The sequence below is a fragment of the Haliaeetus leucocephalus genome, unplaced genomic scaffold (genome assembly GCF_000737465.1).
Source record: "Haliaeetus leucocephalus isolate CR32 unplaced genomic scaffold, Haliaeetus_leucocephalus-4.0 Scaffold228, whole genome shotgun sequence".
Classification (NCBI taxonomy): domain Eukaryota; kingdom Metazoa; phylum Chordata; class Aves; order Accipitriformes; family Accipitridae; genus Haliaeetus; species Haliaeetus leucocephalus.
The window spans coordinates 23,762,739-23,775,862 of NW_010972664.1; the positions used below are offsets into that span (position 1 = coordinate 23,762,739).

Genomic DNA, 13,124 nt, shown 5'->3' on the forward strand with positions numbered 1-13,124 from the left:
CTTGGGTTTGTACAAGGGCATAATGACATTCTCTGTTCTGTTTTCAGTTCCTTTCTCAAGGAATTTCTAGCATGTGGTTCACTTTCTTGATGGCTGCCGAATACCAAGGTGATGTTTTCATGGATCTGCCTCTCGTATCCCAAGGGTATCGCTCTTGAGTGGCACTCATCAGCTCAGAGGTCCATCATTTTATATGTGGAGATGGAGCTGTTTTTTCCTCTGTGTGCATTGCTTTATATTTACCTAGATGGAAGTTCGTGTGCCATTTAATCACCCAGTCACTCCTCTTGGAAAGTCCTTCTACAGGACTCCTGAGTTAGTTCTCATCCTAATTATTACCCTCATTAATTTACTTTCGTCAGCCACGTTGGCTTCCCTTTGCCCTTTTTCTATATCCATCCTCGTTTTGCTTTAGTATTTTATTCTCTTAAGTACTCTCTTAAATTGTGATCATCTGCGATACTGATGGTGTCTCCTAACTTAATGCTGTTGGGAGGTAGGACATTGATCCTTGTGAGGATCCAGCAGGCTTTCTTCTACCTAGCCTGATACTTTCAGCACTTCATTCATTCAAATCCGTTTGCAGAGTTTGATCCTCCTAGCTACTGGGCTTCTCTCTGATTCTTCTCTATACTCTGACTAGTTTGCCTGGGACGGAGGGCTCTGAGCAGAGTCGTATCCTTGCCCAGGCCTCCCCCTGCCAGCTTCAGAACGATACGGGTCTTGGCAGAAAGGGGTGACCGTGGTTGCTGTTCGCTGGTCTGTTACTTGAAGGGAGGGATGGATGGTGTGGCCGCCCTGACTCTGGATTCACCTTCTGGTTTCCTGTATCCTTATATATGTCCTGCAGCTGCAAAGTTGCCACCAATCTTGCCCGGTAAAGACTTGCAGCAGAAGTTTGGAACCATGACGGGTTGACAGGTGGATAATTTCCATGTACTAATAATGAGGAGCTATGGTCTATGGAGTCACATTCATGAGTTGCAACAAGGAAATTACGACTGGTAATGGGTGTTTCTGCACTGGAAGGGGTGTCCCAGGTCAGCTGGGGAAGCTTCACTCTTTGAGATGTTCAGGACTTACCTGGACAAGGTCCTGAGCAGCCCCATCTAGATTTGGGGTCAGCTCAGCTGTGAGCAGGGGTTTGGAGCGGAGACCTGCGGGTGTCCCTTCCAGCTGACATCTTCCTTTGGGTCTCTGGGCAACTAGCCTGTGATGTCTTTGAGTAATTTACTTTGCAGTCCTTAGTAAAGGAACATGTATGTATAAAAAGAGAGGTCTTGAGTATTACAATAGAACCTTAACCCCTAGCAGCTCCACAGGTAAGGTGTGCTCAGGCGCTGCAAATATAGAAGGTGCTGCACTTCTTAAAATAGTGAGTATGGAGAGTGTGGTGTGTCCTTCCTCTGCATCACGCATCCGGAGGTTTCCATCCCACTCACAGAAGGAAGAGCGCAGTGTGTTGCATTTTGTGATCCTCCACTGGGCTCTGCCAACCTGCGTCTCCAAGAGATCCAGAGGCCCTCCTCTGGGGAGACTGAATGATTCTTCTGAGATTTTTAAGTAAATCTGTTACATACTTACAGTCATTTTAGTGTGCCCTCAGGAATCGTTTTACGATTAATGTAACCTTCTGTAGTACATCTAACCTTCATTTAGTCAATCAAACTTTATTTTCAGTTACTTCTGCAAAAATTAATATCTTCTATGCTGTAAATTAAGCTATTGTTAAATGCATGAATGTTTTTATTATTTATTACCTTGCTTTAGCTCTAATTGTTTTTACTTCACTCTGCTCATCAGAAAATATTTTTTTCTTGGATATGTTTTTCATTGAGTGGAGGTTCCAGAATTACAGCTTTCATACTCAAAATAACATTCTTACTCCTCATGGTTGTGCAGAATTAAGAAAACAAAACATTAATATAGGCTTAAAATTTAAACTGGCTTTATCTCCTAAGACTGCCAGCACTCTGCAATTAGTACTCTTATTTGGCACCTTTTCCTGAATTGTGAGCATTTAAATTTTTATTATTTTACTGGGGAGAAGGAGCACCTAGGTAGCATCACAAGTGAATTTGTCAACAGGTACTGTTGACAGGTAAGTCGACAAGTACATATAATAAAAGGATTAAAGCTGTTGGCTCAGGTTGAGTCCCTGTTTTGCATGGGAGGTATTATTTTAGGCATTGACTCATAGAATCACAGAATGGTTTGGTTGGAAGGGACCTTTAAAGATCGTACAGCCCCTCTGCTATCAGCAGGGACATCTTTCACTAGACCAGGTTGCTCAAAGCCCCATCCAACCTGGCCTTGAACACTTCCAGTGATGGGGCATCCACAGGTTCTCTGGGCAGCCTGCTCCAGTGTCTCACTGCCCTCATCATAAAAAATTTCTTCCTTATGTGCAATCTAAACCTCTTTCAGTTTAAAACAGTTGCCCCTTGTCCTGTCGCTACAGGCCATGGTAAAAAGTCTTTCTCCTTCTTTCTTATAAGCCCCCTTTATATATTGAAAGGCCCCAGTAAGGTCTCCCTGGAGCCTTCTCTTCTCCAGGCTGAACAACCCCAACTCTCTCAGCCTGTCTTCGTAGCAGAGGTGTTCCAGCCCTCTGTTTTTGTGGCCTCCTCTGGACCCGCTCCAGCAGGTCCATGTCTTTCTTGTACTGGGGACCCCAGAGCTGGACGCAGTACTCCAGGTGGGCTCTCACCAGCACGGAGCAGAGGGGCAGAATCGCCTCCCTCGACCTGCTGGCCACGCTGCTTTTTATGCTGCCGAGGATACAACTGGCTTTCTGGGCTGTGAGTGCACATCGCCAGCTCCTGCCTGATTTTTCACCCACCAGTATCCCCAAGTCCTTCTCCACAGGGCTGCTCTCAGTCCATTCATTCCCCAGCCTGTACTGATCCTGCTGATTGCCCCGACCCAGGTGCAGGACCTTGCCCTTGGCCTTGTTGAACTTCACGGAGTTCGCGTTGGGCCACTCCTCAAGCCCTTCAAGGTCCCTCTGGGTGGCATCCCTTCCCTCAAGCGTATCCTCTGCACCACTCAGCTTGGTGTCATCTGCAAACTTGCTGAGGGTGCACTCGATCCCACTGTCTTTGTCATTGATGAAGATACTAAATAGTATTGGTCCCAGTACAGGCCACTGAGGGACACCACTCGTTACTGGTTTCCACTTGGACATTGAGCCATTGACTGTAACACTTTGGACTGGGCCATCCGTCCAATTCTTTATCCATCAAACCCGTATCTCTCCAGTTCAGTGGCAAGAATGTTGTGGGGGTTCATATCAAAGACCTTACAGATGTGCAGGTAGCACGTGATATCTGTAGCTCTTCCCTTGTCCGCTGATGTGGTCACTCCATTGTAGAAGGCCACTAGATCAGTCAGGCACAACTTGCCCTTGGTGAAGCTGTGTTGGCTGTCTCTAATCACCTCTGTGTCTTCCAGGAGGATCTGCTCCATGATCTTACTGGGCGTGGAGGTGAGGCTGACCGGTCAGTTGTTGGCAGGGTCCTCTTTATTACCCTTTTTAGAAATGGGTGCAATATTCCCTTTTCTCCAGTCACTGGGGACTTCGCCTGACTGCCATGACTCTTCAAAGATCACAGAGAGTGGTTTGGCAACTACATCAGCCGATTCCCTCAGGACCCTGGGATGCATCTCGCTGGGTCCCATGGACTTGTGTATGTTCAGGTTCCTCAAGGTGGTCTCAAACCTGATCTTCTCCTATGATGGGATTGTGAACCTGCTCTTCTCTTACACGCATAGGTAGATCTAAATCAGGAGAGTTCATTCAGCTTGTATATTAAAGTGTGTGTAGTTCGCCTTTTGGTATAGAATGAAGTTTTTGAAAGTATACATTTACATTTATTGATTAAATTTATTTAAAACCATTTCATAGCGACCCATTTTATGCGATATTTTGAAGATGGAAGAATCCAATGAAATTACAGTACCTTGCCAATATAAAATCCATTTATTTATAGAAAATGACAAAAACTGACAACTGTTTTTATACTGAACTATTTTTATACTGAATTTATATTTTGATTTCTGAGCAGGGAGAGCAGTTTTCACTTGCATTGCAGGCATTTCTGTCTTTAAGTTTGCCATGTCACGCCGTGCTGCCAAGCCTCCCTAGCCAGGCAGGTCTCAGCCCTTCCCGGCCGTGTCCGACGGCTGCTGGTGGTCGGATGCTCGTGTCGCAGTGCGTGGCGGGGCTGCGGAGGACGGGGAGGTGTGTGCTCTGATCGTGGGGTGCGTGTGTGCAGTGGGCAGAAGTGGCCCGCGGGAGCAGGGCGAGCAGGTGGAGAAAGCTTTAGCTAATGCTTACTGCCTTCAGCCTGGGCTCACGAGTATTTCGGTCCCCTGAGATCCTCCAGCTTCACGTTAGTATTGCAGGAAGGATGTAGTTAAACTTCATCCACTGGGTGGGCAAGAGTGTTAACTGGAATACAATTATTTGACCAGGTCTACGGTCTTATCCCTTGATTAATCCACTTTCCAGCCTGAGTTCGCAGCCCCCGCATCCACCCAGTGTTGTAATTATTTTATAGGAGACAGAAAAATGCCTGTTTCAAAACTACCTTTCATTTGGTGTCACATAAAGATATTTCTTCTTAACAAAATTTACTGAGTAAAAAAAAATTTGCAAGTCATGGGAACATTCACACCCAAGATAGTATTAGCTGCAAGTGTTTGCCCACTGCCAGCTTGGTATTCAACCATTTTGGCATCCTAATCCCTTTGCTCACACAATCATTTTCCCTTTTACAGTAATGTCACGTTCCATGTACCTATCAAAAGACTGACAATAAGACTGTGACATGCAACCTGAACCCTGACCTGTTTGTTTATGGCTATCTAAGGCTGAACACAGCCCTTTCCCCTTCCTTCCCTCCCTTTCTCTGCCTTGCCCTATAGTAAGATGCCAGGGTTCAAGCATGAAGTCTGATAATTAGCCGTTGGGAAATGTCGTACTTCAGGGTGTCTGATTGCAGTATTTTGGATGAAACTTTGTGTTTTCAATATATTGCACAGTTGTTAAACCCGATTACATTTCTGGGAGTTTTCCCTTCATTTTATAAATCAGGGAAATGGAGACAGGAGTTAAAAATGTATTGCCTGGGACCTTCATTCACTGGGCAGTATATATATATATATATATATACACACTTCTCAGTTCCCACCCATGCTGCATGTCCCCTGGCTATATTGCTCCAGTGGTCACTCCCTTCTGAGCGATCTTTACCTGTCAAGAGGGATCCGTTGGTTATCATCCCATCTTGCAGGACACTTTCCAGCGTCTGCAGTGTGTTAGAAAGCAGCTGTGTTTGTTTCACCACCCTGGTTCCTCCCTCCAGTGCTAACCTTTCCCTTTGCAGAAGGGGGAAGAGAAAAACCAGGATGGGAACACAGAGCTAATAAATTACAGAGAAGCAGACTCATTTTAATTCTCACATCTTAGGACTTCCGAGTCCCTGCCTTTGCATGCCAAATGCCTTTGATTTCTCGTAGGATTTTGGATGTAGTTCCTACATTTCAAAAAGTGACTTAAGGAGTAGTCTCTGTGTACTTTTAACAGTTCCCAACTGAAGAAAACAAGAGGTTTGAACTTCAGAACATCTGTACTTAGACTAAAGGAGGAACTTCACCGACTCCTTACTCCAAACTTAATTTCCATGGACAAGCGTCTAGGGGAAGGTAACGCTGGCTATGTCTATAGTAACAAACTACACGGGCCCCAGCAGTGGTGCACAGCACTGTCTGTCCATTAGGATGGTGTTCTTTTGTATGGTCTTTGGTCTGTGCCAATGAGCGCTCTCCCAGATGATGCCCGAGCGTGGTTTAGGAGTTAGCATAGGAACATACCAGTTGCCAGTGGCCAGGTTAGATGTGTCCATCCCCTTTCGGAGGGTAGGAGAATTTTGCCATCCAGGTGCAAGCTGCGCAGTGCCAGTCACCCCCAGGACCAGAGAACAGGTGCTGTCCCATTTTGTTTAAAAGTACAGATGCTGTCAAATTGCCCCCTCTTGCAGCATGTGTGGTCCTGATGGGTGGCAGAGTTTTTAATTCATTTCTTCTTTGAGACTGAATGATCCAGCCGTGCACCTTGACATCTTCGCAGTCAGTGCCTCCAACTGGTATGTGGTCTACCAGGCAGTGCCTAGGCAGAGCTTCGGGGGAGAGAGGAGGCTACATCGGTGCTATTCCCCTCCACCCCCAAATCATCACTGGCTACCTGGGGGTGGGCTCCTCTGTCACGTACCATGGTCACGTCCTGCCTGCTGCACCTCCCGTCCTGCTTGGACCAGGTCTGAATCTGCCTGAGATTACTGGGACATTGCAGTTGGAGAAGATCAGGAGCAGCAGATAATAAAACCAAGCAGATGTTTGTGTTTTGTTTTTTTTTTTTTTTCCCAAGGAGAGGAGTAATACAAAAGAAGGGGAAGAGACCCTGGTAACTATTGACAACTGAGTGCCAGCAGCTAATCTCAGTGAGGACTGGATCAGGCCTTAAATGTCTGCTAGCTAAAGAAACACTGCTGAAGTAATGGTAGCGTTAGCTCTTTTTCTTAAGTGACATGGATACTGGGAGCCTTCAGCTCTCCCTTCTCCTGTCACTGGCCCCAGGGAGGGCTAGCTGGACCTCAGCTGGCTTTTAACCTTCTCAAGCAGACCGGAGCCCCGGACTTGGGCTGCCCATCCTGGAGCTTGCTCTGCCCGTTGAGCACCAGCCGAAGTGACAGAACCCTTCAGCCCTCCGTGGATTTGGAGGCACCTCCCAGACTTCCTTATCTCCCTGGAAATCGCCTCTCTGCTGTTGGGACGTCTGCTGGGTGTACCTGTGTGTGCAGCCCCAGCATGTGCAAGCCTCATTTGTCATTTACAGTGCCGGCCAAAGCCCCAGACACCATCCCAGACAACTTGGTCCTGTTCCCCTTTCCTCTGCTTCTGTTCCATCCAGGAAAGTTCATTTTCTCAGACCCTCAATCTAATGTGTAAATGCTATCCTGAGCCAAGGACAAACATTCACCCAACTTTCTAAGAGAGACTAAGCGCGTATACTTAAGTAGGTAAAACTGGAGCGCATCTCATTCGAGATGGACTTGATTCCAGTTTGTTACCCATGCAGAGTTGCTCCACGCTACAGCCTGGGAAGGAGAGAGCTTATCTGCATCCTTCAATAGAAGAGGAATTGGAGCCTGCGATCTCCCGGCTGCCTGTGCAGGACAGTCCACCTTTGGCAAGGAGAATGACTTGAAGCTGGGGAGGAGGAGGAGCGGGATCCATTTTGGATCCCACACGGGGATGCCTGTTGTGCGCGCGTCGCTCGCAGGAGACTGCACCAGGGCTTACACGAGAATATGGAGGGGTTTGGGCAGCAAGCCAAACCAAGCTGGGTTGTATGAAACGCAAACAGAAAATAGCAATTCGCAGTGCCTCATAACTCAAATCAAACCTGTAAAGGGCTTCACAGGGCCAGGAAAAGGTTATCCCTTCGGCAGCAGCCCTGCCAAATGTCTCATTTCCTTTCCGAAACCACAGAGCCCTACGAACTCTTCAGAGACCTTTACAGGGATCTTCGGTGACAGGAAGGGTTAGGTGTAACTTTGTTAGTTGTTAAGGCTCACGTCGCAAGCTTTCATTTCATAGATGTTAAAATTAGAAGGCGGTGTTGTGATCCTCTAGTCTGGCCTCTGACGTAACAGTTGCTGTACTGAGCCTAATAATGGGTGCGTCAGTTCTGTTGTATATTTTAGAAAAGTGTTTGCTCTCTGCGTCATAGAAGCTTCTGCCCCAGCGGTTAATTATATCTACTGAAACATACCTGTTTGTTTCTGGCTTTGTTTGGTACTGCATATTCAGTGGTTGACATAAGTGCCGAGTTGGTATCTCTTTTAAAAAGGGAAGTTTCAGTATGTGGTTGGCTGCGTATTATTTCTCTGATTTACTTCTCTGGAAAGACTGTAATTGTCATTACAGGGTTACTGGAAAGCTGAAGTGAGACCTGTGCGCTGCGTTATGATGTTCGGTTCTTTGGTGTGGGAGGTGTGGGTGGCATCCCTATTGAACGCAAAGAGCAGTGACATACTGGTAATGTGCTGTTGCCACTTCTGTGCGTTCAGAGCTGAGCTAATACTTGAAGGCTGCCAACATGGCGTGTGTTAAAGTTGAGTTAAATTAGGATCGCCTTACTTACAATGTTTGTTTCATGTAAGAAATGTTAATTCTAGATGCTTATCTAGAACAACATCAGTGTAACTGGCTGAATTAGCAACCAAAGGCCAAAGTATGACAGAAATGTCAGGCTGTAAAACACATCAGCTGGTAGGGATTAGGAGAGTGCTCTGGCTCCATTAGGTCAGTTATAAACCATCGTGAGCTATTTTTCTATTAAAGAAGAGGTCTCAGTTAATGAATTGTTGTGTGTGTGAATTAATGCTAGATGAGTCCCCTGGGGCTTTCCTGATGAGGGTCAAATAAAATATTAATGAAATTAAAACAAACAATCCCCTGCTCTTCCCAAGTACCTTCCGGATGGGTTTCTCTAAGCGTTGGTCAGGGAGGCTGTGGAGCCCTAGAAGAGACAGGCCAGTGTCATTATTCCCTTTTCACAGGGAGGGAGATGGAGGCGGTGGAAGGCAGCGACTCCGGGGCCACACAGTCCAGCAGCAGGGCTGCTCGGGAGGTCCGAGAGTTCTCCTGTCTGGTGCCTTTGCTCTGATCCCTGGTTTCGGCTCCCTTCTCAGAGAAATGAAAGTGCATCCAGACTGCTCCTGCGCTGGCCACCTGGAAGCTGATCTTTCTGGGTCTGGGATGGCCTTTAGGAGTCCCAAATCTCAAGTCTTCTTATTCACAAAACTTTTCTGTGCTTCCAGATCAGAGAGTATAACCCAGGAGATGTGGCTTTTTTCTCCTGATGCCTCATCCACAGGACACATTTCCTTGTCTTGCAGATTGTCCATTCCAGAGGCCGAGTACAGGAGCTGGAATGACAGGCTGGGGAAGGACGGTCTCTTTTTGGTTACATCTGTGCAGTGCAGTACAGTTCAGTGCAAAAGATCTTAAGCTGGATGGAGTCAAGCAAACTAGCTTCAGGAGCAGCATCCCTGAAACACTTCAGTCCAGTTCCCAGGCTAACACAGTCATGGTGCTTTCATACCCTAAACTAGGAACTCCGTGACATAACAGGGTGTTAAATATCTATGGTGTTTTTGGACATGGCACAAAGCTGTAAATTTATTCAGAGGGATCTCAGAAATCTTCCTGCTGCTGTAAAGTGTAAGGATGTACTCTGCATCTCTGGGCATGACTCTCTCCGGTACACTGAGAAGCAGTCTAGTGTATGGAGAAGAGGGAGACCTAGGCAGGCACTCCAAACTAAACAGAGTTGATTCCATTTGCATCATGCAAAATCAAAGCTAAATGCGTTTTCTCACACCTATTTGTGTACCTCGGGCATCGAACAGCCTAAGCAAGACTCGTCACATTTTCTGCATAACGTGCTGGTGCATGTATGCGTGTGCATGTGCTCTGGAGAGGGCAGGGCTGTGTAATACCCCTTTGGCAAAGGCCACTGGGGGCCCATTTGTAGCTAATGACAGCACATGGCCAGTTAAGGATAGTGTAACTTACTGCACTGACAACAAGTGCAAAGAGGAATTTAGGAAGATTGTCATTATGAACATTTTAAAGCACTTCCCCATTATTTTTCCCCCCCTTTGTCTGAAGATCAAATAAACGAGGAAATGGAAATACTAAAATTATTTCAGAGGACAATCAACATGCTGATAACCATTCCTCCCTACTTCCTCCAAAAAATTATTGTTGGGTCCTGACTGCCTCGCATTGTGTGGGTATCACTCCTAGAAACTGGAAATCGGAGGTGACGGTGGCCAAATCTTTTCACCTCCTGATGGGGAAGTTTATTGCATTCTTGGTAAAGATACTTGTTTCTGTAAATAATAATTAAGAAAACAATAATAATTTTGTCGTATTTCTATAGCAAACCACAAAAGGGTGTCCTGCAGTCCACTCGCTCTTTCTACCCTTTCATCTCCTCGTCTTTCTTTCAGGATTCACCAGGATCTTGTTGCACTGCTGGTGTAAGCCCCCCTTCCAGAAGAACTACACTTGCCCACCTCTGTCTCCCCGGGAACAGCCGAAGCGGGGTGCAGAGCGATAAAAATTTATGTTTTCATCAAACCGGGCCAAGGAGAATGGGGGTTCCACACTCAAAAGAATGAAGACGCGACAGAACAAGGACTCAGTACGTGAGATGGGAGAGCGGGGTGGGACACCAGAGCCGAGCCGGAGCTGTGGGTTGGGACCGAGGCTCACAGCAAAGCTGGTGGACATGAGTTCGGTGTAGTGGCGCGCCGGGGGCTCGGGGGCTTTGGGAAGGTGGGGACAGGGCAGGAGTGGAGGGAGATGCAAAGCAGGACTGATCCAGTGATCCCTCTCCTAGATGTCAATGCGGAGTGGACGGAAGAAAGAGACTCCAGGGCCCCGAGAGGAGCTCAGGTCACGGGGTCGAGCTTCCCCCGGCGGCGTCAGCACCTCCAGCAGCGATGGCAAAGCTGAGAAATCCCGACAAGCGACAAAGGTAGTATAAGCTAGTACGCGAGTGTGGGGTGCCCGAGGACGGCCCAGGCCGGCTGGGATCCGTTTGGGGATGCAGGGGTGCAGACCAGAAGGATCCACTGAGGAACCCGTGCTGGGTTAGCTCTCTGGAACGGGTGGGATCCCTCTTTCCTTTCATCCTCAGCATCTTGCACTCCCCGCCGTCTCCCAAGAACTGGTCTTCAGTCTCGCCAGCCCTTTTTAGTACTAGTTTTTGCGATATCTTGGCTCAGTGTTGCTCTGCTAAGGTCTTCAACACACGCGCCGTGGTGGCTGTGTCTCGTTGGGTGCAGCCCGTGAAGGCCTGGCAGGGTGGGAAATTTCCCCATGACCCTCCCACCTCCCTGTTCTCCTTTTCTCCCTTGCAGAAAGGCCGGGTGGAGGAATCCTGCACCCCCAAGGGCAGCAAGCAGGGCCGGACAGAAGAGATCTCAGAGAGTGAGGGGGAGGACACCAACGCTCCCAAAAAAACCAAAACCGAGGTGAGTTCTCCCTGCTGTGATGGCTGGCATGTCCTGGCTCCAGGGCAAAGGATTCTCCTCTTCCCTTCCTCTGCTGCTCATGCCCGCCCAGCCTGAGGTCCGTGCTGCTTGGGAGCCCTGGCGCCTTGGGTTTCACACCGCAGCTCTTCTAACCTCAGTGGCACCTGCCTGGCTACAAAAATGCCACCAGAGTGATGATGGAGCAGATGGAGTCCCTTGTCTGCCAGGGACTGCCGCGCTCTCGGAGCTGGGCACGTGCCCTGCCTTTCCCGGCTCAGTGGCGAGAGCCGGGCTCCGTGCACGGCTACCGGACGGGTTCGACTCGGCCTCTTTTGCTCCCCCAGAGCAGCGTGAAACGGAGGGTGCTTAAGTCGTGGTGGGTTCCAGGTGACCGTCGTGCAAAACCTGCTCATGCACACGCGCTGCGTAGTTGTGGCAGGGCTTTTCTGGAGTGCCGGCAGCACCGGGCTGGATCGGTGGTTGGATGGTTGGAGGAAGACTCAGCTCTTGTGCTCCTCAGTTCCCTGTTAGCCCGTTGAGGGAACTGGCCTCAAAGGCCTGCAAACACGGCGATATTTGCTTGTATTATGAGGTCATTGTAATTAAACCGCTGCGGTTACACCTATGTAATTTCTCCACGTGGACATTCCGTTCAGCTCAACAGTGATCTTTTTTCAGTTTAGCCTCTCTTGTAAGTCCCGAGGCTCAAGAGTGGCACTCGTTAATTGCCCGTGCTAACTGCTCAATCACCATGCTTGATTGCCTGAGGCAAGAGCTGGTGGGCAGGAGCAGGGATTGGGAAGTGCCTGGGAGACTCCAGGAGGTAAGGAGCCAGGCAGTGAGGGGGGGCTGGAGGGGAGCGGGTCTCCTCGCCCAGGGAGAGCTCTGCAGGGACAAGGAGAGTGATTCTGGGTCTGGGGGCTGTGCTGGGCTGTGCTGGGCTGTGCTGGGAGCACTGCGGTATGCGCTGCTCCGTGCCACCTGGTGATATCATACCCTGGCCAGCGGCCCATCGCTGCTGGTGGTGGTGGTGGTGCTAGGACCTTTCGTACGTATTCTCTCTCAGCCTCGTCTGTAACAGTCCCCTGCCCTCCCTTGCTGCCTCTGCACGCAAGGTGCCCATCGTTACCTCCTCCCTGAGCACGTGATGCTCATGAGGGACCTGAGAGCGCTGAAGTTGCTCCAAGGGGAGGCAGGAGGACGGTGTTATTTATACGATGTCTCCTTCCCTCTGTGGGGTTTTCTAGTGTGGGCAGAGGAAGGTCAGAAAGCACGTTCTCTGGGGACTTGAAAAGTATGGGGCACGGTCTGGGAGGCCACGTAACGTTTCTCTCCTTCCCCCTGCTTAAGGAGTTGCCCTGCCCTCCATCCCCGTCCGATGTTGACAGCCTCGATGGCCACAGCTTCAACGACGAGATGAGCAGTGACCCACGGGACATCGACCAGGACAACAGGAGCACCTCACCCAGCGTCTACAGCCCTGGCAGCGTGGAGAATGACTCCGACTCCTCCTCCGTGCTGTCCCAGGGGCCGTCTCACTCCTACCACCACCCTCCGCTCTTCCCCCAGAGCCCCCCGGTAGCTCCCCCTCCGGACAGCCTGGCCCGACCACCCGAGCCCGGCTTCGGGCTCGGGGGCGACGTGCACCCCCAGGGACCCCCGGCGGGGAGCTACCACTCGCAGCTGGAGGGCCAGGCCTCCCGAATTTACCAGGCTCAAGCCCCGCAGACACCCTCCTCTTCCTCCTCCTCTTCCTCCTCTTCCTCCTCCTCCTCCGCCCACGCTCCTCTTTACCCGACGGCCAACGTGGTGCAGGTGGGGGCCAAAATTGCCAGCGGAGCCGCGGGGCTCCCAGCGCCGGGGGGTCGCGAGCAGACCCTCGGCACCAAGCACAACCCGCCGCCCACCACCCCCATCTCGCTGGCGTCGGTGGTCGGGGGGCTCCCCCCACAAAAGACGCCCCCGGCCAACCCTCCGGCCGCCCCGCCGCCGTCTTCGGCCCCTTCCTTC

The 13,124-nt window shown here is 49.7% G+C and overlaps 1 protein-coding gene across 1 annotated transcript in view; it reads left to right on the forward strand.

The window, feature by feature from the left end:
- The first annotated feature begins 10,237 nt into the window (after positions 1-10,237).
- Positions 10,238-13,124, forward strand: part of ATN1 (atrophin 1) — a 7,761-nt gene continuing 4,874 nt past the window's right edge. The window contains exons 1-4 of the mRNA XM_010567584.1: positions 10,238-10,279; positions 10,478-10,615; positions 11,001-11,114; positions 12,465-13,122. Of these exons, the coding sequence (XP_010565886.1) occupies positions 10,253-10,279; positions 10,478-10,615; positions 11,001-11,114; positions 12,465-13,122 (937 nt within the window). The 5' untranslated portion in view covers positions 10,238-10,252. The remainder of the gene's footprint in view (positions 10,280-10,477; positions 10,616-11,000; positions 11,115-12,464; positions 13,123-13,124) is intronic.